The sequence below is a fragment of the Mchenga conophoros genome, linkage group LG2, assembly GCF_057382185.1.
Source record: "Mchenga conophoros isolate Kocher_MC1m ecotype Shallow Benthic linkage group LG2, M_conophoros_male_GT1.1, whole genome shotgun sequence".
Classification (NCBI taxonomy): Eukaryota; Metazoa; Chordata; class Actinopteri; order Cichliformes; family Cichlidae; genus Mchenga; species Mchenga conophoros.
The window spans coordinates 5,919,220-5,943,844 of NC_140527.1; the positions used below are offsets into that span (position 1 = coordinate 5,919,220).

General features: G+C 38.3%; 1 protein-coding gene across 1 annotated transcript in view; it reads left to right on the top strand.

Moving 5' to 3' along the window:
- The window catches only part of glrbb (glycine receptor, beta b), a 32,976-nt gene extending 17,070 nt beyond the window's left edge, over positions 1-15,906 (top strand). Inside the window, exons 7-10 of the mRNA XM_085284328.1 lie at positions 220-360; positions 3,226-3,378; positions 11,524-11,816; positions 14,738-15,906. Of these exons, the coding sequence (XP_085140454.1) occupies positions 220-360; positions 3,226-3,378; positions 11,524-11,816; positions 14,738-15,034 (884 nt within the window). The 3' untranslated portion in view covers positions 15,035-15,906. The remainder of the gene's footprint in view (positions 1-219; positions 361-3,225; positions 3,379-11,523; positions 11,817-14,737) is intronic.
- The last annotated feature ends 8,719 nt before the right edge of the window (positions 15,907-24,625 follow it).

The following is a 24,625-nucleotide window of genomic DNA, read 5'->3' on the forward strand; positions in this document are numbered from 1 at the left end:
CTTGTTTACAAAGCAGTTAGACTTAAATAAGCAACATAACTTGAAGCCATTACCCTGTAAAGCCAAACCTGACTGCTGAGATGTATCATATTCTGGATGGCTTCATGCATTTGAACTGTTATGTTCATTGGAAGGGTGGTAACGGTGGGCTTAAACTATATATATCTGTTGTGTTTGACTGTTTTTCTATCTCTGTATCTGTGCCCTCCTGATTTCCAGTTGGTTATACAACAGATGACCTGCAGTTTATGTGGCAGACAGGAGACCCTGTGCAAATGGATGCTATTGCTCTGCCACAGTTTGATATCCGACAAGAAGATATTACTTATGGAAACTGCACCAAATACTATGCAGGCACAGGTACTTTCATCGTTATGAAACAATATAAAGTGATAAGAAAGTTAAAAAGTTTTGACCATCCAAAGAAAGTAGTTACGCTCAGCTGACAGTAAAAATGTACAGTAGAAGTCTGAATGGGTATATTGAACTACTAAATTACTTTTTTTCCCTGCGCTGGCATCTGCGCTAAAATTCCGACTTTCTATGAACATTGTTTTAAGCAATATTAATTTTTTTTTTAAAAGAAAATTATCCTCAACCTAAAAGTATAGTCATATGGATATGTCTGCCATTAACTGTTGACTATCTCCCTCTTGGGAAGCCACCAAAAATCACAGTCACTGAGCAGACAGATGTATCAGATAACTTAGGACAAATTCAGAAATATTACAAATTTACTTAGTCATGACTGAAAGGTTACTCTGACTCTCCTCAAAGTAAACAAAGTAATAATATTAGCACACGCTGTAATTTGAAACATGGAGTGACTTTGAGTTGTCACAGTGCAAACTCCTCTCATTCATATTATTTCTATTTCATGATGTGTTATCAGTAGTCAAACCTAATGTTGACAAGTTTAAAGTAATTTAGAGTTTTAAAAGACAAACCACAGGGAAGGTTTTGCTCATGGTTAAATAAAATGTAAAGATAGAAAAAACAAACAAAAAAAACCCCCATTGAAATGTATTTAATTTTTTATGTGAATGTGTTCCCTGGGCCCAACACACCAACACAAGTCGCTGTTCAAACTAGGACACAGATGACTCTTCTCTTAGTATGCTGGCTAGCTTAGCATTAGCATGCTGTCTGTGCAGACTCTTGCAAAAAGCTGAAGTTGTATGACCGGCATAATGCAGCTTTTTCTGTCCTGGATCTATTTTTCACTTTACCATGAAAATCTCATCCATTTGTACAATAAGAATAAAAGTAATCTCTGAAGAATGTTTACAGGATTTTGAGAAATCTCTGCTATGAAGATTTAAGGCAGTTGTAAAGGCCAAAGTGGGGTGAATGTAGTACTAGCAAGGTGTAGCTAATAGGTTGTGCACTGAGTATAGTAAAAATAACAGTGGTAACATTCAGTTTTCCAAGAATCTTTTAATTATTTGGCTTCAATATGTCCATTACAGCCTATTATTTTAAACAATCACACGAAGGTGGTTTCTTAAGGAAGTTAACCAAGTTTTTTCTAAGTATGTTTTACCAAAAATTCTGATGTTATCATCAAATGGCCAAATGTACAACAAGGACTACACAGGATAAGATCTGTTTGTTCCCATTTGTCATGAGAATAATAATAATAAAAAAAAGCTATTTACTATATAAATATGAAATAATAAAATTGTTTATTATTTCTAAAAATCAGATTTATCCCCAGGTGGTGATTTTATGTTTTTATCTGCTGTCTTGAACTGTGTTTGAAGCTAGCAAATTAGGTGTGCAGCATCAGTTATCATGACAGTGTGCCCTGCCAGAAGTGAACCACCTACTGGGTTATCCTTCTTGGTCCTAAATATTGAATTGCATTACAGGCCTCAGTACCCTTATATACAATTATGTGGTCCTTACTGAATATTGTTGCTAAGAGGTTTTTTCTTTTTTAAATGTGTCTAAATACCAGTGAAGGGTAGCAGACAGCTTGTAAAAGTTGTCATTTTCCAGGCTGCTTGCCGAACTAAGAATAATAACTAATCCTGTAATAAAAGAAGTAAAACTGCAAAAAAGAAAAAGGTAATGGTACTGTGGTATACACTCATGTAGACTTATGTGAGTACAAAATGAATTCACAATGAAATGGAAAAATCTCTATCAGCCAACAGAGCTGGTATGACCTCAATGCTCTCACACTTGGGGAGGCACACTGCTGGCGATGAGTCAGGCTTTTAACTGGTTGCCATGGCTACCTGGCCAGACACAAAGATCACCTCTGTCTACGACTGGTTCAAGCCTGCTTGGCGACACAGGCGGCTCTTATATGCTGTATAAAAGCTCCAGAGATCCCTGAGCTAGTTAAATATTACTTCAGCCCACCCACTCTACCATCCCATTAGACCGACTAACTAGGCTCTATATTCAGAAACAAAAGGCTCCTGAAAAGGTCTGAATCTTATGGATTCTTATTCCTCAGGCTTACTAATGATGGCTTTACTTCCAACAGGAATGAGTGATTGAAAAATAGATAAGTTATTAGTAGGAATGTATATAGTACTTTCAAGCAAAATCACTTAAAAAAAAGAGAAAATGGAAGTGCCAATTCTAACAGTAATAACTCAAAGGATTTGGGGCAGGTTCAGACATCCTACACATTTGGCACATTCACAGTAGGAAGCAGTATTTTCTGATGTGCGACCTTGAGTGCTCAAATAAGTCTCAGCTTTAACAAAGTTATGTGAAATTATATTAAAGCCTATTGGCTGTTGTCTTCTCTTTTTGCTTTCTCCATGACAAATGATGCACACTACTGCAGTTTGCTTTTCTCTTTGGCCAAAGGACGAAGTAGAGTGCATAAAGAACTTACCTTACCTCCTAATGCCTAATGTGGCTTTTATAGACCGTTCAGTGAAGTGCCAGTTCTCTCACCTGCTCTGTTTCAGTTAAGGGACTGGATGCTCTGAAGACCACATTTCAACCAATACGTAACATTTTATTTTTTCTTATTGATCTTAAAACTACTGCTGGCTATTGTCTCTAATTAATTATGCTTTATGGGAAAAGGTAAGGTGGAGCATGGGCTTCATATAGTGCCATTTCTCTGAATTGGGACACATAAATCATGTGCATGAAGGCACTGCCAGTGCCATCAAGCACATGCCTACTTAACTACCTTAGCTATGTTTTGATGAAATCATGTTTTGATATGTGACCATTGTTTCCATTGTCATGCAGGGTACTACACTTGTGTAGAGGTTATCTTCACCCTAAGGCGACAGGTTGGCTTCTACATGATGGGTGTTTATGCCCCTACGCTGCTCATCGTAGTCCTTTCATGGCTTTCCTTCTGGATTAACCCTGACGCAAGTGCTGCCAGGGTTCCTTTGGGTATGGATTACTTGATAAGTTTCACCGATCTTTATCAGTACACATTGTCTGTGAACTATTTCTTGTGCTTCCATCCAGGGATAAGTGCATAATTAGATCAAAAAGAGTGATGGGTGAGAGTGTTTTGTTTTTTTTTTATTGGAGGAATTAGACATTTAAACTACTGTCTAAAAGGATTTCTATTGGGCAAAAGGCTATAGTAAATAAATAGAAACCACTCTAAAGTATTTGGATGTTTGTATGGATCACTGACTTATCCATCACTTTGACACCATGAAGGACTTATCTGTCGAGGTTGGTGTCATAGCCATCGTTTTTCTGTATGTGACAAATCATTGAATGTCGCTGTAATTGACAGATGGGACCCATGAAGCAAGAACCCTTGTCCAGTGTAAGCTAAATACACATGAATCAGAGCTGAAAGCTTAAACCCATGTTTAAGACCAATAACTGCCCCTTTTGCTGGTTAGCCAGTTGGTTTATGCCTAATTGTCATAACTTTGGTTTCTCTTTGCTGTTATGTTTAAAATCTAAAACATTCATCCACTCAAGCTATTTTTCCCATTAGACAAGAAGCTGATTCCTATAAACATCCACTGATAAAATGCCTTTTGTTAAATTTTAGCTTATTATCGCTGGAGGCAAGGCCAGGCTCTTGTCTTTCACTTAAATTCTTATGTTATTCTGTGCAGTCAATAAAGTGTTACGGAGACAGTGGGAATGCAGAAGCTACTTGAGCTGGCCAACAGGGCACACCTGATCCCTATTAACCAAAGTAATGAAGGAGTGTGCTGAAGCACACAGGTGCTGTTTTTTTTCCAAATTAAAGAAGCACACGTTGTATCAAGCCTGAGGGAGGTTCAGGTAGATTACTAGAGTGTTAGAACGAGCCCCAAGGGAAGTGACAAGGATTGTCTGGTACTGGTAGTACTTAGATTATAGTGTGACTTTGTATATGTACTGCATAAATCACAGGACCCAGATGAACAATATCTAGTGGCCCTTTTTATAACACTGATTGTTGACACAATTTGTCTTTCGCTTAGGCCTGTATGTTGGAAAAAGGAACTAGGTTAATATATTCTAAGCACAGGCTGGCACCACTGGCTAATATGAAGTTGTCAGTTCTTTTAAACAGTCGGTTTCACAAGTTTCCTCAGCTAAAACACACTCTTCTCATAGCATCATTATAGGGTTTTTTTTTTATTTCTTTGTCTTGCCCCGTGGATGCCCTTCTGTCTTGTGTCTCTACTTAATGGATGTCCTCAAAACATGTGACACCTGGAACTGATTAACTAACCTGGTCAAATTGTAGCTTAATTTAACGTCTGATGTGGTATGGTACAACACATAACAGTGATAAACTTACCACTCAAATGCTCCAAATCACAGGCTCCACTGTGATTTTTCACATTCAGTTTAATGAAATAGCTGAATAAGTAATTCGACTATTTCAGAGAAGGCCATCTCTGAATGATGTTACAACTTGAAATTCAAGTCCTGAATGTAAAAATACTCAGATAAAGACACTACTACTGTCACATGAATGAATGTAGTGAACTAACAATTTTAACACTATTTTTACAGCAGATATATTTCAAGTATGTCTTACATGTACCAAATATAAACGTTTTGGCACACCCTTATGTGTTCAGATTAATTAGAAAAATGCCTCAAGCAAGGTTATATATCACTGTATAGATGTTATATTTGCCTATTTCTTATAGATGTTTATGCATTATCTTTCCTTCATATGCTGTAAATGCTTATACTACACTTTACAAACACTACACTTTTCAGAATTGACAGAGTATTTGTAGATCTTGTGCTGGCTTGAGAAAAAAAATCTTTCCATTTGCTTGTCCCCCTCCTTCATAATTCAACCTGTGTGTAATATGTCAGTGTCACCCACACCCAGTGTCACACTGGCACGTCTGTGTGTGTGTATTCAGGGCTGCACAGATAAGATAATCCATTGTTATCCCACTTCAGTCTTCCACTGCTTCCTTTTTTCCATCCTCCCTCCAGTTGTTTATCACCACTTTCATTCCATCATCACTCCAACTCCTCCTGGAAGCCTCCCCTGACTTCTCTCTAAATGGGATCAGTCCAGGTCAGTTAGCACCCAGGTGTGGGAATACTCTCATTTATAGCTCTGTGCTGTGTGTGTGTGTGTGTGTGTGTGTCTATGTGTGTGTGTGTGTGTGTGTGTGTGTGTGTGTGTGTGTGTGTGTGTGTGTGTACATGTGGATATACTGTATGTGTCCATGTGCTCATTGAACTGAGGTGTGTGTTTTTATGTTTAAACAGCATGTATTCTTGCCGTATAGGGAGTGTGAACAGATGTAACAATATAACTTGGTTTGCCATGACACAACAGAAATTTTCTGTACAGTATGTTGTTACTGTTTTTCATTCTCATATAGCCCACGTTTGTTTTTTTTTCACTGATGAACAAGACACCAATATTGCCACTTTCATATTTCTCTCTGTTCATATAGGTAGGCTTCCACGATTCTGTAATTAAAGTTTATTCCAGTGAGAAAGAAGCAATTTGTTTAGAAATCCTGAACCCAGTATGAACATTTTGTTGATGAGTGACCCATATGAGGCCTGGAGGCAAAACCTAGTAACTATTTGTGTGTTTTATTGTGTCCCTGAAGCAGCACTATTATTTGAAAAAAAATTGTGCAAAGCTCTTTGTCAGTTGTTAGAACACCCTCTAAAGGCTGGCTGTAATTATTTGTGCTGTATCCTGTAGTGATGGGATTTCCGGCTCTTTTTAGAGAACAGCTCTTTCGGCTCGGCTCACTAAAAAGAGCCGGCTCTTTCGGCTCCCAACCGGCTCTTCAGGTTTTTTTCTTGCTTTAATGACTTAATTATCAACAACAATATAAAATTATGCACAAAAGGAATTAGTAATGTGAAAAAACGTGGTATTCTTTATGTATGTTTATGTATAAATATTTATGGGGGCCCCTAGAGATGAAACACGTACAAACTCCAAAACACATTTCTAGCGTTAACTGAACTTCCAAAACAGAGCTACCTAGATCACTTAAATTACACAATCGAATTCATATGTCTATTGTTTTTGTATTAATACACAAACACTCATATATGGTAAATGGTAAATGGCCTGTATTTATATAGCGCTTTACTAGTCCCTAAGGACCCCAAAGCGCTTTACATATCCAGTCATCCACCCATTCACACACACATTCACACACTGGTGATGGCAAGCTACATTGTAGCCACAGCCACCCTGGGGCGCACTGACAGAGGCGAGGCTGCCGGACACTGGCGCCACCGGGCCCTCTGACCACCACCAGTAGGCAACGGGTGAAGTGTCTTGCCCAAGGACACAACGACCGAGATTAGGGGTGCAACGATATTCGTATCGATATTGAACCGTTCGATACAGTGCTTTCGGTTTGGTACGCATATGTATCAAACAATACAAAATTTTTGATTTATTTTATCAACTTTCCTTCTGACGATGCTGTCTGTGTTGAGCGCTCAGTGAATCTGCGTTTGACTACTCCACCTAGGCTGCACTGTCGAGCCTAGGCGGAGTAGTCGAACGCAGATTCACCGAGCGCTCAACACAGACAGCGTCGTCAGAAGGAAGAGCGCAGGGCATTCAGATCTAGCGTTTGGAATTATTTTGGTTTTCATGTGACGTATGACCCTGAAGGTAAGCAAGTCATGGACTAAAGTAAAACAGTATGTTTGCCATGCAATGCTCAATTACATGGGTGGGAGCTAGTGTGTTAGCGCAGTTAGCTCGTTAACATGTTGGCTGTCTAGCCCCATGCACGGGGCGATCGGCGGTAGCTCGGAGATTTGCCATGTTGTGGCGTTAAGGTCATTTCAACGAGATTAACCTGAAAGCACTAGTGGGAACACAACGAATATGACTCCACATTTACGCTGACATCATCCTAGTGCAAAGACAAGTGGAAGCAGAAAAAAACAAGCAAGCATGCTACTAACTTTAGCCGAGTCATTTAGACAGCTGTTGGCACAGGATTCTCCTTATGTGTTTAATATGCTGCTGAGAATATAGCCCAGAAGAAGCGGATAGTATAGCTTTTATTTTGGAAAGAGCCATTTCTCTGTAATAAACTCTCTTTTCCAAAGATGAGTGATTCCTCAATCAGATACAGGGCTCGCAATATCGCTAGCCCGACGTCCCGGAGCTAGCGATCTTTTCAGTCGGGCTACCAAAATCTATCTCTGCCCTGCCCGTCGGGCTATTGTAGGAAAAATATATGTCAATGCTTTTGCATTCTTTCAGAAATGTAGCTGGGTAATTATGTCATTGGCATCGGTGAGCCACTGTCAATATGTGACATATTGAAATCGCGTTTGAATTTGCACTTGTTTTTTTGCTTTCACTTTGCAATCGTGCCAACTGTGTATAGAGAGTGACAGCACTGATCTGTGAGTGATGATAATTTGTGCACCAATTCCTCTGACATCGTCTTATTAATTGTTAGCTTACTATGCAAACATGACAAGTGAAATCTCCCGCAGCAAGCTTAAACATGTGAGAGGTTGATCGCGCAGAGAATCGCTGAGCTTAGGTGAGTGCGTGTGTAAAAGCAGCAGGATATATATTTGACTACCATGACCTGGATGACTGAGAACCTTCACAGACAGATATATATTTTAGTTCTGCTGAGCCAAATAAGACAGGTCAGGGTGAAGAAGTGACAGCCAAAGAAAAGCTTACCACAAAACGGAGAAGTTATGACAAATCAGACTATAAGGCAAAAAGAAAGTGCAGCTTTATGGTTTTATGGACAAAATAATTTCTGTGGCTGCGATATGACGAGCTAAATAACCAGGGCTGCACATAAGTGGTCCGCAGGTGCGCATTCGCTGTCAAAATAAAAAACACGCACAAGGGTTAGGGTTAAATTTAAAAACTGTACTTTTGAGTTAAAATATATATTTATAATTTTAATAAATGACAAATTAAAAAGGCATGAACATTTTTTTGTATCGAAAAAATATCGAACCGTGACACCAAAGTATCGAACCGAACCGAACCGTGAATTTTGTGTATCGTTGCACCCCTAATATATATATATATATATGTGTGTGTGTGTGTGTGTGTGTGTGTGTGTGTGTGTGTGTATATATGTGTGTGTGTGTGTGTGTGTATTCGAATAATTAAAAAAAAAAAAACTTCATTTACCTGTTACTACCACACACCCAATCCAATTGTTGGTACTTCCTGGCTTGTGTAGTAGCCACTAGGTAACAAAAGCTCAACACGGCCCCTAGCATCCTGGAGCACTTCCGTTGTGTTTTGGAGTTTGTACGTGTTTTGTCTTTAAAGGCCACTGTAAATATACTTTTATTTATTCACTCCACATAAAATGTAATAAATAAATTATAAAATACAGAAACCAACTATTTACATTTCATACATTTCAACTTTTAACTACTTAAATTTTCAGCTTTTTCCTTTTAAACAAATTTAAAGTGAAACAACACAAAACACTGCAAACCACAACGCAATAAATTAAAATATGGGGGGAAAAAAAGAGGGGGGGGAGAACGCCCAGATCTTTAATTAAGGGAAAGGTTGGCATTTAGAAATATTAATATCACACTCAACTGACTGCGTTTTATCTTCCCATTGCACTGATGGGTGGACAGTTCTTAGGTGTATGTGCATGTTGTTTGTGGAGCCGGCTCTATATGATATCCTTTTCTTGTAGACTACACTCTGCCTTTGTTTTGTCACTAAGATTGAAATGGTTCCAGACTTTGCTTCTTTTCTTGGTGTCACTCATTTTCTTTACTGTACCTTTCCAATGTGACGGTGTTGTCTCTTGTTGTTGCTCCCGGCTCTCTTTCTTTCCCTCTCCCTCCTGCTCTTGTTGTGTGCTACTGCTGTTGCGAATGTAACTACCGCCCCCTCAACTCAGCGCTGAGCAGACGGGGAAGGGGCGCAAACGCAAGGCTCTGTTTGCCGTCTCTGCTCAGCGCAAACACAAGGGTGACTTGCAGCGTGAAGCGAAAAACAAAAAACCCACGGCTCGCATCGTTCACTTCAAAGATCTGGCTCTAAGAGCCATTTCGCTCGCGACTGACCCATCACTAGTATCCTGTAAGGATGCTTTGGTGCTTTGCAAAGGAATCTCCAACCTGTAAAAATGATTTAAAAATGCTATTTCATTAAAGGCTATTTGAGCTCTTGGAAATGTCCTAATAAATGAGGTAACTCCGACATTCTAAAAGCTTTTTTGCAGATTAGTGTATTACTAAATGAATTTTTAATTTTTTTATTCATTAAAGATGAAACGTATTAGTGTTCCCTCCTCAGCCGTAAGTTAATCAAATGCTTAACCTCTGTGATAAATAAATATTTTTGCTATACAGGGATGAAGGTTTTACAGTGGGGCAAAAAAGTATTTAGTCAGCCACCGACTGTGCAAGTTCCCCCACTTAAAATGATGACAGAGGTCAGTAATTTGCACCAGAGGTACACTTCAACTGTGAGAGACAGAATGTGAAAAAAAAATCCATGAATTCACATGGTAGGATTTGTAAAGAATTTCTTCGTAAATTAGGGTGGAAAATAAGTATTTGGTCACCTCAAACAAGGAAAATCTCTGGCTCTCACAGACCTGTAACGTCTTCTGTAAGAAGCTTTTCTGTCCCCCACTCGTTACCTGTATGAATGGCACCTGTTTGAACTCATCATCTGTATAAAAGACACCTGTCCACAGCCTCAAACAGTCAGACTCCAAACGCCGCCATGGCCAAGACCAAAGAGCTTTCGAAGGACACCAGGAAAAGTATTGTAGACCTGCACCAGACTGGGAAGAGTGAATCTACAATAGGCAAGCAGCTTGGTGTGAAAAAATCAACTGTGGGAGCAATCATCAGAAAATGGAAGACATACAAGACCACTGATAATCTCCCTCGATCTGGGGCTCCACGCAAGATCTCATCCCGTGGGGTCAAAATGATCATGAGAACGGTGAGCAAAGATCCCAGAACCACACGGGGGGACCTGGTGAATGACCTGCAGAGAGCTGGGACCAAAGTAACAAAGGTCACCATCAGTAACACACTACAACGGCAGGGAATCAAATCCCGCAGTGCCAGACGTGTTCCGCTGCTGAAGCCAGTGCATGTCCAGGCCCGTCTGAAGTTTGCCAGAGAGCACATGGATGATACAGCAGAGGATTGGGAGAATGTCATGTGGTCAGATGAAACCAAAGTAGAACTTTTTGGTATAAACTCAACTCGTCGTGTTTGGAGGAAGAAGAATACTGAGTTGCATCCCAAGAACACCATACCTACTGTGAAGCATGGGGGTGGAAACATCATGCTATGGGGCTGTTTTTCTGCCAAGGGGACAGGACGACTGATCCGTGTTAAGGACAGAATGAATGGGGCCATGTATCGTGAGATTTTGAGCCAAAACCTCCTTCCATCAGTGAGAACTTTGAAGATGAAACGAGGCTGGGTCTTCCAACATGACAATGATCCAAAACACACCGCCCGGGCAACAAAGGAGTGGCTCCGTAAGAAGCATTTGAAAGTCCTGGAGTGGCCTAGCCAGTCTCCAGACCTCAACCCCATAGAAAATCTGTGGCGGAAGTTGAAAGTCCGTGTTGCTCGGCGACAGCCCCAAAACATCACTGCTCTCGAGAAGATCTGCATGGAGGAATGGGCCAAAATACCAGCTACTGTGTGTGCAAACCTGGTAGAGACCTATAGTAAACGTTTGACCTCTGTTAATGCCAACAAAGGTTATGTTACAAAGTATTGAGTTGTATTTTTGTTATTGACCAAATACTTATTTTCCACCCTGATTTACCAATAAATTCTTTACAAATCCTACCATGTGGATTCATGGATTTTTTTTTCACATTCTGTCTCTCACAGTTGAAGTGTACCTCTGGTGCAAATTACTGACCTCTGTCATCATTTTAGGTGGGGGAACTTGCACGATTGGTGGCTGACTAAATACTTTTTTGCCCCACTGTATGTTTTGATTACTAGCTGTTTTCACAGGGACTAAAATGTGCACATATCTCTCAATATAAAAAACAAAAAAATACCTCATCTGACTATAATGACTGACAAGGTCTCTTGTTATAACTCTCCATACAGGCATCCTCTCAGTGCTCTCTTTGTCCTCTGAGTGTACCTCCTTGGCCTCAGAGCTGCCTAAAGTATCCTACGTCAAGGCTATCGACATCTGGCTCATTGCTTGCCTGCTGTTTGGTTTCGCCTCGCTGGTGGAGTATGCCGTGGTTCAAGTGATGCTCAACAGCCCAAAACGCATTGAGGCAGAGAAGGCAAAGATAGCATCCAAAGAGAAGGCTGCAGGAAAGAGCCCTGCTGCCCGGAACAACACGGTCAACGGAACCGGAGGGACACCGCTTCACGTCAGCACCTTGCATGTCAGTATATTTGGTTTTTGATAATTTGAGTGTGTTTGTATCTGTAAGTCACCTCTAAGTAGCCTTCTTATGAGAGTTTGCATGTAGTATAACAGGAGCAATTCAAATGAAAATGCACCAGAGGACACATGCTTTGCATATGGTGCTCAAACTAGTGGAATCCATTTTTTGCAGTCCATTTTAGATCTTTTATCATGATCATCAACAGCTTTTACTTTTCAGAGTTTCAACTTTGCATATGCGTAGTATAATTTCAATGTCACCATTTCTTGTCCATCTATATGAGGGCAGTTGGTATAGGCGTGGCCACATTATGCATAAAAATATATGCCTATGTTTGGAACACAGAAACTCAAAACGCAAAACCTTTTGTCTTCAAATACAAGTAGAAAAAAAGCAATTTTTTGACACATCAAAAGCTTAAAATTCCCCATTGAAAGGCATTTAAAACCTCTGATTTTGTTCTTTATCCACTTATATCTATTTAGTTTTTGCTAAAGAATATTTGGACATGGAGGCATAAACCAAAACATCTTTACATTGCCTGAAACCCTAAATAAGAACTCATACATTAGGCATAAATATTTGCATCATCCATCAAGATAACATCGAGGGTATTTATGTTATGTGGGACTTGATTTCAGTTGCATTTTGCTTAATGAGAGCACAGATGCTTGTGTAATCAATAATGATGATATCCATAACGACCTCTTTGGGTTTTGATGCCCCAGTTAATCACCAAAACATTTTAACGATGGTGCATTTTTGTTGTTGAGTGACTGTTGAGTGTTTGGATGCCTGTGTATAGTTTTTTTGCTTTTATGTAACTCCCAAACCACATCAACAACCAGATCCAGTATCTGATAGGAATATTACGGCACTGAGAAAAGGGAAATCCAGTCATTAATAATTGGCATTGTGTCTGACATACACATACGCACAGCTTGGTCAGGGCTCAAGTCTGACACTTACATGCACAGGGAGGATGTTGCATGGGTCTTCCGATTGTATGCCCTAATTGCAATTAATTTACCTCTGAGTCTATGTTAGTCCGAACCACATTTGGTCTGAGAGGATTACATTATTCCATTGAGGTTTAATAGGTTTTCTTGTCAAAACCAAATCAAAATAATGAAGCTTTAATGAGCTTAATGACTTCAGTGAATAAGCATCCTTAGTCTGATTAGATCCTGTTCACCCCGCAGGCCTTTAGGGAAGTCGATGAAAGGGATTTTTTTTGGATGACTTTAACTTAAGTCCTCCTGCAGATTGTTTTGTGTAAGCACAGGTTGTGATAACATGTAGAGGCTGTAGAGGAGTCACAAGAACCTAGATGAGAGAACAGCCATATTAGGCAAAATTTCATAAAACAAAGCAAATCTAGTTTTGGCTCCAAAGATATTTTTTCCTCTTAAAATAGCCGTAGCTTTGATTTAGCATCAGAGTTCTATCCAAGTTTCAAGATCAAACAACTCTTTTACAACATTTTCAAAGGGTAGTCTGTTTCCACTTGAGTCCAGCTATCTTGCATAGCCTCATTTCAATGCTCCTTTCAGTTTGGAGAAAAACCTCCATACAAAATCAATATGACATCATCACTACTGTAAAGAAACAGAACACTTTTTAATGTGTCAAAGAGTAGTTAGAGCAAGTGTGGCATTCAGTTTCCTTTTGCCATAATAAGAGGTTTAAAAATGGCACAGTCAAAAATGTTTCTATATGCTGTTTTGTGCTGCTTGGTTCGCAAGAAAGGTATCTATACAAAGTACAGACGTGATGGAAAAGGGTTTCAGTTGTAAACCCTCATGCAGTCTTAGTCTGATAAAGATAAATTCCAACTTGCAGAAAAATGAATGTGTCTGTATTTGTGTATTAGAAAATACTCTTATATCTTATGTGATGTTGTTGGGTACACTTACCTTCATAATTTGTTGGACAAAGACACATTTTTGCAGTTCTGCTTCTATACGCCACCACAGGGGATTTTAAATCAAGCAATTCGGATGTGATTGAAGTGCAGACTTTTGGCTGTAATTCAGTGGGTTTAACAACAAATTTGGATCAAGTCTTTAGGAATTACAGACATTTGTATACATAGTCTCCTGTTTTTAGGGCTTACTAATAAGCAGTTTTGTGGCCAGACCAGGCCCATTCCCTCATTATTTCATGACAAATGAAGCATATACAATGTGCTGGTATAGACTGATCAGCTCCATTATAACTGCTCCTGTGCATTGTTCGCTGGGAAAGGCCACTTCCACTCAGGGTGTGCTTGGCTTGCAGCCGTGCTTCAGCATCGAAATAAATGGCAGGACTCTGGGTTTCCTGGTGGAGCATGTTTTTGGCTCAAGTGACTGGATGTAATAGAAAACACTTTTGGCAGCTACTAAACAAGTAGAGAATGACTGATTGTGCAGCAAGAGGTAAGTGACAGGCATGAGGAAAGATGTGCAGAACTTAAACTAAAGTAGCAGATGAGTTCTGTCTGCTCTAATAACTTAACTTTGGTCAACATGGGAATAGTGTTCCAGTGTGAACTTTGCAGCTAACCATCCTTATTTAATTTCTACCAAGCTACAATACACTACAGTGCAGAATAACGCAGTAGAGGTATGGTTTCATTGGTTTAAAGTCTTAAATTAACTGAAGAACTTGCTGTACAGGTGGAATAATCTTGGGGCCACTGATAAAGCTACAAGCCTTTATGGATTGTAAAGTCAGTCTGTTGCTCACTCAACCAGTTTTGAACCACTTTGCTGTGGCTACTCTGCCTTAGAGGCTGCCCGTAGCGCTTTCGGAATATTACTCTAATCTTATCATGGCTCAGATGTTTCACACAGATAAGCGTATTTTTAGACAGAAATGATGCAGAATTCAATAATCAAGTCGGTCTGTGTCTGTGTGTGCTTTTGTCCACCCAGGTTGCTGAGACCCGCTGCAAGAAGGTATGCACCTCTAAATCAGACCTGAGGACCAATGATTTCAGCATTGTGGGTTCACTCCCACGGGACTTTGAACTGTCAAACTTTGACTGCTACGGGAAGGCCATCAATACTGGTTCTGGTCTCGGCAAATCCCAAGCAAAGAACAACAAGAAACCTCCTCCCCCAAAGCCGGTCATCCCCTCTGCTGCCAAAAGAGTTGACCTGTACTCGAGAGCTCTCTTCCCTTTCTCCTTCCTCTTCTTTAATGTGATTTACTGGTCTATATATTTGTGATTATCTTCAAATGATCTTGTATTATCGACCCCCCCCCCCCCCCCCCCCCCCACACACACACACACACACACACACGCACACACACTCCGTCACAAGTTTCTTAACTATCAAAGTGAACTTAAAGAAATGTGAAACCTACCCATGCAAAATGATTTTGAGAGTCATTATATATTACTATAATTGTTATATTTAACTTAAAAAAACACACACATTGTGACCATTTGTGTATAAAAAAAAAATCATTCCAAATCAGTCTTTCTTATCTTTCCTAAAAAGTAAGTATAAAATCTGAAGCTTTGTTTTTGTAGTACTTAAGAGGTTAATACAGGGTTGCAAATAAAGCAACTGATGTGATGCAAACAAATCCACAAAGACTGATTAAGAAATAAACTGTAGTCGCGCAGATCGATTGATGATGCTTATGGATTTATTAATTTATTTGTTTGATTAATTTTTGCCATTGCCCAGTGGGAGTATGCTCGCAAGTTTAATACGTTTAAGCGTTTTATTTAAGCTTTAATGCAACGTGCAACATTATAATTACCTTGCATGTTAAAATAATGCATGTATATGAAAACAAAGTATAAAAAAATATATGTATAGAATATATATTTAATATATTTATTTAATATTATTTTGATTTGCTCTTGAGAAGATATGTGGATGCGAAACACTCTATTCCTGCTCAGACGGCCATGTGACACTGCCACTCCTCCAGCAAATGTAATATTTGACACTTTTATTGTGTGTAAATGGATCACTACTGAACTGGGACCATATGTTTGTGAAATACACAAGCAAAGAAAAATAAATGAACAAGCAACTTTTCACCATTTAATGTGATTAAATTAAACAAAGATTTAAACCGAGAACTGTTTTTCATTCATTGCTATGCTCCAAATATTCATCTTCTTTACCTTTCTTTTTTTACTTGTTTGTTGATTCTTACTCAGCCTACAGCTGGTTAACATATATTGCTAACAATAAGACAAAAACGGTCTATATTTACAACATTTTCCCTTCTGCACTGTCCATATGCATTCGGAACATCATGCGACATCTGTTTCTTCACCTAGGCTTGACCTCTCCTAATCTGCTAAACCAGCCATCAATTATTCATGAAAACCTGCTTTGAAAATGACCCCAGACCATCACTGTGAGACTTCTCGTATGAAATCTGTCTCTGGCTTAATGAAGCAAGATAAATGCTGACCTCATGTCATGACAATAGGGTCATATTAATGAAGTTTGAAGTCATTTAGGGCAGGTTTGCTCATGTAACGGAACAGTTAAAGTGTTATTTGCCCTGATCTCCTGTTTTTCTTTTTTTCTTTTTTGATTTCACTACATGACAAAAACATTTTTTTTTCTTCTTCTGCAGCTGCCATGGTTACAGACAGACTACAAAAATCAACCTATGACACAGAATGGTAGTCAGACTGAGACGGGGAAAAACAGTATTTGAAGCTTCTAAAATAACATTTAAAAGCATATAAAGTATGACTCATAAGAAAAGTATATATTTTACTGATTACATATTTGAGGTTAGTTTTAATAGCTCTGTAGACTCTTTCCAGGTCTCGCTGAATCACAAATGAAAAAGATTTTGCATTGCAGTGCCCCCCAATGGCGGCATCTAGATTTCTTTTAAGTGATGAGTCGATAAAATGCTCTCCTGGGAGAAAAACAGATGCAATGCCAGGTTTTGCACTAGAGTACTGGTATCACTTTAAAACAAAGAGTTGGATTTCCACTCTATATTTAAATACATATGAAATGCTACATGACATTTGCTTGGAAAGTTTATTTTTCTTCAGTTTTGTAAATAATCCAAGATTATCAGACATTTTAAACCTTTGAAGCGTTTTAGCACTGAATTGTCTTTATAAGCAGTACACATTGCAGCTGCTAGCTGAGGCTTTTATCTGCTCCAAAAATAAACATAATGATACATCTGCTAATAGGCTACCAGCAGTGGAAGCAATAAAAACAAAAAGATTAATGATGTCATTTATAGCACCGCAACAGTAGATGCAGCTCTTGTTACAGGTGTGACTCATCTGTCTGTGGTTTTGCGAGTGTGTGTGTGTTTATCTGTGTGTCTGTGTGTGTACTTGTGCTCCACCCCCACAACCCAGCACCCTGCTAGTAACACAGTGCAGTAACCTATATCACGCAGGGTGCTTTCTAATCCAACATGACCTCTCGCCAGGCACCCACCCAAGGCACCAATACAAGCACCATGACAGTCAGGCAATGATTAGTGGAGGAAGAGTTTGGGAGAAGAGGCCACAAGGCTTATTGGAAGCTCATTTACTTTAAACAAGGTTTTCACACATGAGTGTTGTGCTTTTAGAACCTTTCCCTAGGCACTGAAATAAAGAAATAAAGTCTAGACAATGATTTTCTTGTCAGGAAATTTATACCATTGCGTAACATTATTACCACAAAAAAAAAAATTAATTCAAAAGACCATATCGTGCAAAGAGTGCCATGTTGTAATATTTCAGTAACTATCACATCTATCAGCAAATAAAGTACATTCTGTTTACTTTTACTTTTTTCTCATGTTTGCACACTGTCATTGGGAATGTTTTATCTGAAACCGAAGACATAATGGAGTATTTTTTTCCCCAAAGACCAAAACAGATTTTGGGTCAGCTACAATTTTCCACTACCTCACCCTTCACAGGTACCATAGCTGTCTGGGTTTTGGCAGTACCTTGAATACGGACGGTTAGGAAGTGTGGAGGATGCCATTTCCTGTCAGAGCTCAAAGTGGCTAAAAGCTTAGTTCCAGCCAGACTAAAAAAATCTGTAAAACAGCCACGACCATGGGTCCCATCATTAAAGTTAGTTCTGCACAAGAGCAAAAAAGAGTGAGGAAAGACAGGGATGAAATACTGTCATCAAGTCAAAAAAGGCTGCACCTGGAAGAAATAGAGGGTAAGAAACAGTAAAAGCAGAAATTGAAGGATAGTAAAAGCTGATGAATAAAATAGTGAACTAGAGATTATAAAAGAAGCTAGACAATTAATTCCTTTAAAATAAAAATGTGGAGTCATCAGTTTTATCCAGCTCAGGAATCATGAAGCATTCTTATTATTTTTAAGCATTTGGACTTGCAATTGTAATTAAATTTACATATCACTTACATTTTAATTGTGTATGAATGACTATATTATAATAAAACAGGTGTTTAGGCAGAACTATGTAAACCAGTTAGGTAGAAAGGAACACAGAATCCCATGAGTAACATAATGGTATCATTAAATGATTAATTTAATGTAATGAATGACATCTTAATCTTAACCTTCAGCTTTTCACCTCATTTAAAACCATAATGCAACAGCCTTAAATGCATATGCAAAATGTGCATGAAGTAATATGCTATGTAGCTGAAAGACAAACAAACAAACATACATCAGACATGGTCTTAAGAGTTTGAAAATGGAAGGCAGTTGCCATATCTTTTCAAGCTCTTAACACTACCATGACAACCTACAGAGACATGCATCAGACATGATTTAGTTAGGAGAGACAGCTAGAAACCATTATAAACTTGCTTCTCTTTGAATGCAGTGTGGAGTTAGTTGTTTCGTTACGGGAACAATCCACATCAAAGATCACTTTAAGTCTACCAGTAAAAGCAGCATTTTTAACTGTTTGGCCTGAAAACAGACTCATTAAAACAAAAATAAAGGGAACCCTGAAGACAAGATGACACCAAATACTAATAAATTCCTTAACAGTGTCAGTGTCTAACAGTGTCATATATTCATATGATTATTATTTTTTTATTTAGGTATTATTGAAGCATCTTCCTAAATGCTTTAAAGCTCAACACTTCACATTTTTCCTTAGTTTAAGTATATAATTTCTGCCACACAATTTCTCACACATGAAATATGATTCATAACTAAAGGAAACATTTTAATTACAGTATTGTACAAATGTCTTGAGTCACCACTCATTGCTTTGCTGGAGTCCGATATTAAAGTAGTCTTGAGCAATATTTTTTCAGGCTTTTTGGAGGTCTTTCAAAGTTTTGAAATTTGGACATCTGCTGCTGCTTCCACACATTTTTATTTGGCCATTTTAAGAAGAATGTTTGTTTGTTAACCCACGTAACCTGGACCTATGAATCATCCAAGCATAAAAAGGCACCTAACTAAAGGAGAGAACCAGTGACATATCAGACAACTCAGTAAAGCACTAGTTTTAAATTGCATTTTTAGTTACTGGTGCATACGCATATAATTTCTTCCCATTTCTTCAACCAAATCTATGAAACAAATGACAAAACTAACATTGACATGCATTTGCACCAACAAGGTGATTCCCAAAGCTATTAGCTGAAAATGTGGCATATCTTGGCATTGTGTCATTATAAAATATACGGAAAGTGGAGAAATAAAGGATTAAAGACCTTAAAAGTTGGTCATACCAAATACTGACTTTCAATCGCTCTGTTTTTGTCTTCTGTACTGTACTTTCATGTGTGAATGTACACATTCTAATAAATCACTGAACCTCATTTTCCTACAAAATACAAAGAGATGGGAGTAACTCAAGACTTTAGAACTACACTGTATTTTCTCTTACAAAACACAGTTTTTATATATTACATAATATTACTTACATAAGGACTAAGTGGGTTTTAGAAACTTTCATGTGATTCAAGGAAAAGTATTTTAGAGGCCATGTTGTAAATGCATACGTGTAAAGATTGATTGAATGCTATCGATGCAAGCATAGGCAGTCAGAGTGTCCAGTCTCAGCACTCTCCCTGACCTTGGGACCGATCCCTGCAGGTTTAACTCCCCAAAATAATTCTAATAGCAGGATATGCTTGGCTTAGCAACTTCTGTGTGACCAAAGGCCTTGTTTTGTATTCACATCACCTCTTTACTGTATGCACAAACAGCCCTGAAGTCAGTGTCACATCAGCAGCAGCTGTAAGTCACAGAACAATGTTGTTTTCTATTTTCTGATCAACTAGCACAAGAAAACTAATCACTAAAATAAAAACTAGTTATTATAATAATTCCAGTTGCATTTGTATCCATAAGTTCCCACTTTTAGTTGCAATTCCATTTATTAATAATAACAATACTACAAAAGAGCTTTTCAGTAGCTGAATTCCAAGATTACCAAATCAAGTCATCCAATCCAGTTTAAATGTAGTTTGCATTCAAAATTACAGCAAATGGTCGTCTTGTTTCCTTCCCACATATTTAAAAAGAAGAGGTGGCTCAACACAGTAGTTAACAAGCCCCTCCCTTTTGTTTTAAAATGAGATGCTGATGTCTCATTTTTAAAAGAGCATATATCTTTTAAATAATATCTAATATGTTTTATTTATATTTTATTTATTAAATAGCCTATAAATTATTACCAGGTCATTATATTTACTTTCATTTTTATATTCAGTTGCATTTTTCACAGTCTTTGAACATTTTTGGAAATGCTGCAAATGCTAGTCTAAACATCTGTTTGTGGGTGGGTGTTCTCATGCTCAGCTGTTTGACACCATGGTGCATTTATTAGCGTTTTTTTCCCTGAGGTATTAAATATTTTACACACATAAACAACATGTTAACTAAGTTATATAATATAAAACGTGTGTCGCACAAAAAAACAGCACATATGCCAATGCACACATTCATTACTTGCGAACTTATAACACTGAGTTCATATCCTCCTCCTATGTGCTGTGCTTAGATGTGGATCTTGGAGTTCGCCTTTCTTGAACCAGAGGAGTGTTGAATTTTTCACTCTACACAATGTAGCCTGGAGGCAGCACACTTGCTTGGCGGTGGAGACTGTTACCTCATGATTTTAAGGAAAGACATTGGTATTATTTTTTAATATTTCCCCATGTTTGGTCTAAATTATTAACAAGATCAAAAATGTTTGGACCAACCAAACATTATTGTCCCTGTCAATTATTTAGAGCCCAAAAGATGGGAAGAAAGGGCTTATATTCTAAAACATCAAACGCCCCTTGAAATACAGGATTAGTCAATAGAAATATGGTTTAGCTGAAACTTGTAGTCACACATTTGACAGCAGCAGATGACATGTCTGACATCTCTTTCTGCTTTCTGTGCTGGGAAGTTCCTTAGAAATAGGAAAAGGCCAGAGTAGATGTGACCCTGCTGATTTTTCAAGTAAGAACTGAACAAGAATATTTGATATTAATTGCTTTGTGTTTTGGTCGTATTTACCCAAGTGGATGCACAGTTAACTAATTTCTAATTATTATTTTATTAAACCAAAACATGCCAATGCTAATTGTCTTGAAATTCTGCATACACCTGCTTTTAAAGTTATTACAAACATAGTTTCAAAAATATAGAATAAAACAATGCAGAACATAGAAGACATTTTGCACACTAACTTGCCTTTAAATCATCAGTGAACTATGAGTAAATACATGCAAACACATACAATAATAGCCAGTAAATGTTTCATACTGATCCTGCTTACAGAACAATAACAATCAGCATACTGTTGCAGAAAGGAAATGTGCTACTTCATTAGTCAGTGTGTGGCCATCACAGCTTAAGTGTCTTCTTGAAATAGTCATAAGTGGGACACTAAATTGCTGCTCGGTTGTGCTGTGTACCTCTCTAGATAGGGGAGCCAACTAAATGTCAGAAATATAAATGCTTTCTAGAATATGGTTTTAGAGCATATCTGGAACACATACACCTTAAGAGCTAAATAGTTCTCAAAAGTACATTGAGTTAGTTTTACCAGCTGTTCGCAATGATGGTTTCACAAGGCAGAAACAGTTTTATTAGCATATGTAAAATTCTCATTCTACTCTTTTGCTTTTTTATGTAAAGATCCCCCATGTAAACATTCTTACACAGCTTGTGGGGTGATTTGATTAAGAGTTCTGAGCTGTTGATTGGGTTTAAAATGTTACTCACACCCTAAAAACTAATTAGATTACACTTCAGCATTGTCACAGTTAAATTATCTCACAGGCTGCCAATTCGGCACACTGGCAAATGTGCTCTAAACTAATCACACTGGAATTGAAATTCTTACTAACAGCAGCAGCAAAAGGAATCCATGCGTGGCAGAACCTTTAGACAAGGTCAAACAGGAGAACATATGTGTGCCTGTGGAACACAAGCAGTTGAGTATAGAATTAAATTGACCGATGAAGATACCATAAGAAAGCAAAGTTTTTGGTGTTTGGTTTATTTACATAAAACGAAGGAAGTGCAGGAATAAATAAAAAACCCAACAGGTTGAAAGGAAATAGTGGTGTCATACAATTTAATTCTATTGTAATTTGGGAACTAAGACAGCAAAATTCTGGCACCACAGTTTTGCAGGATTATGACCAGGCAGCAAACAGGATTTTGCTTTGATGCTCCTGGTTGACTGGAGTCTACCTGTCTTCCTTGTGCTCCTTGTGCCTGTGTAGTTACTCCAGCTAGCGTTAGGTCAGGTTAAGTTAATTTGTGATTCTAAATTGGCTTTAGGTGTGAGGGTGAGTGTGAATGATTCTCTGTCTCTCTTTGTTAGCTTGTGATAGACTGGTAACCTTTCTAGCATGTACCCTTCCTCTGAACATTCAGTAGCTCCAGCTTGAATAGTTGGAGATAGACAGATGTTTACAGATACGAAGTTGAGGATGAAGAAGGATAAGGGTGTATTTCTTTCTGATGTCTGTATGAAAACTCCATCTTTGCGTTTTACTTAAACACAAAGAGCTACCAACAGAGGCCTGGTTGTCCCAAGCCAGTGCCTTTATAAAGGGCACAATGACAGGAGAAATTACTTTTGTGCGTAAGGCAGCAGTGCTAAAACACTAAGATACTTTACTCTTTGTCAGCCATTTCAAAAGTGAGTGAAAATTGGAAATTAAAAACATACCATGGGAAATTAAGAATTACCTTCCTAAAATTAAACTGTAGCCTACTATAAGTATCACAGACGTGCACACAGAGCTTTTTTATGTGTAATAATATCTTATTACAGATATTTTGTGTTAAATTTCAGTCATAATTTCATCTAAAGCCTTGATAAACTGCAAATCTTTCGAACTGAATTGTACTTGTCTGCTCATGTGGGTAATTACACTCGCTGGCTACTTTATTAGGTACACCTATTCAGCTACTCATTAAAGCAAATATCTAATAAGTCGTTCAGATGGCAGCAACCCTGCATTTTGCCTCACAATCATCTCTAGGGTTTACAGAGAATGGTGTGAAAAAGAGAAAATATTCCGGGTAAAAATGATTTGCTAATGCCAGAGGCCAAAGGAAAATGGCCAGATTGTGCCAAGCTGATAGAAAGGCAACAGTAACACAAATATCCACTCCATACAACCACGGTATGTATAAGAACATATCAGAATGCACAACAATGTTCGAACCTTAAAACAAATTGCAGACTTAACAAAATTAAATGCAGGAAAATATATATTTTTTAAAAAACTCAGCACACTTAGGTGTCCTTAGTACCAGCTGAGCATTGTTTAAATACCAGAGCTTAAATGTCAATCCCTTTATGATCAGAGTGCACCCATCTTCTCATGGCTGCTTCAAGCAGGATAATGTGGCATGTCATAAAGCTCAGATCATCTCAAACTAGTTTCTTGTTAAAAATGACTGCACGCAAATTGGCAGTCACCAGATCCTGACACAAAAGAATACCTTTGGGATGTGGTAGAACAGGAGATTCACATCATGGATGTGAAACTGACAAATCTGCAGCAACTGCATGATGCTGTCATGTCAATATAAACCAAAATCTGTGAGGAATGTTTTCAGTATCTTTGCCACAAAGAATTCTGGGGGGCAGAAACCAGCAATAGCACTACTGCTGTATATACTATTGTACTTAATAAAGTGGCCAGTCACTGTATGTTTTTTGCCCATTTGTACTTATCCTTGCCACCAGATTTAAGAAGTTACCTGCAATTTCCAAAAATATTGTTGTGATAATCAATTAGAATCATGGACAAAAAGCAAAACAAAACAAAAGATGTTTTTTCTTATAGTATCTTGGATCTTTACCACCCCTACGTGTTCTCATTCACCTAAAGACTTCTCACAACAGGAGACAGTATACATGTTATGTGCTGTCCATGGTGCTGAAATCTGCCAATTTGTTGCTTATAACTGCCCCTGCCCTCAGCTCTAATTCACTCTCAGCCTCATTAGTTTGCTCCTAGACTGCTATCTTGCATTGCCAATGATTAATATACATCTGTCTGTGCAGGTTGAGATATGCATATCATAAAAGCAGGTGACAGGATTGCTACTTATTTCCTGCTGGCTGCAAGGCAAGCTCTCCTCCATTTAACCCCATTCATAATGGCACCCAAGACCAGGAATATATTTGCATCAGATTTGTATGCAGAAGGTGGAGATAAGCACTAGATCAAAGTTAAAGAGGAGATTCATTTGATGGTTATTCCTGGAGGGCATGAGTGATGGCCTCCAGCTGATGCACTTGATGAGTTTTCTCAGTAAGAAATGTTGGCCTTGTACGTGCTGTAGATGAGGCTTGTTTTTTTTAAGTGACCAACTATATTCGAATGTCTTAATCTAAGCTGTCTAA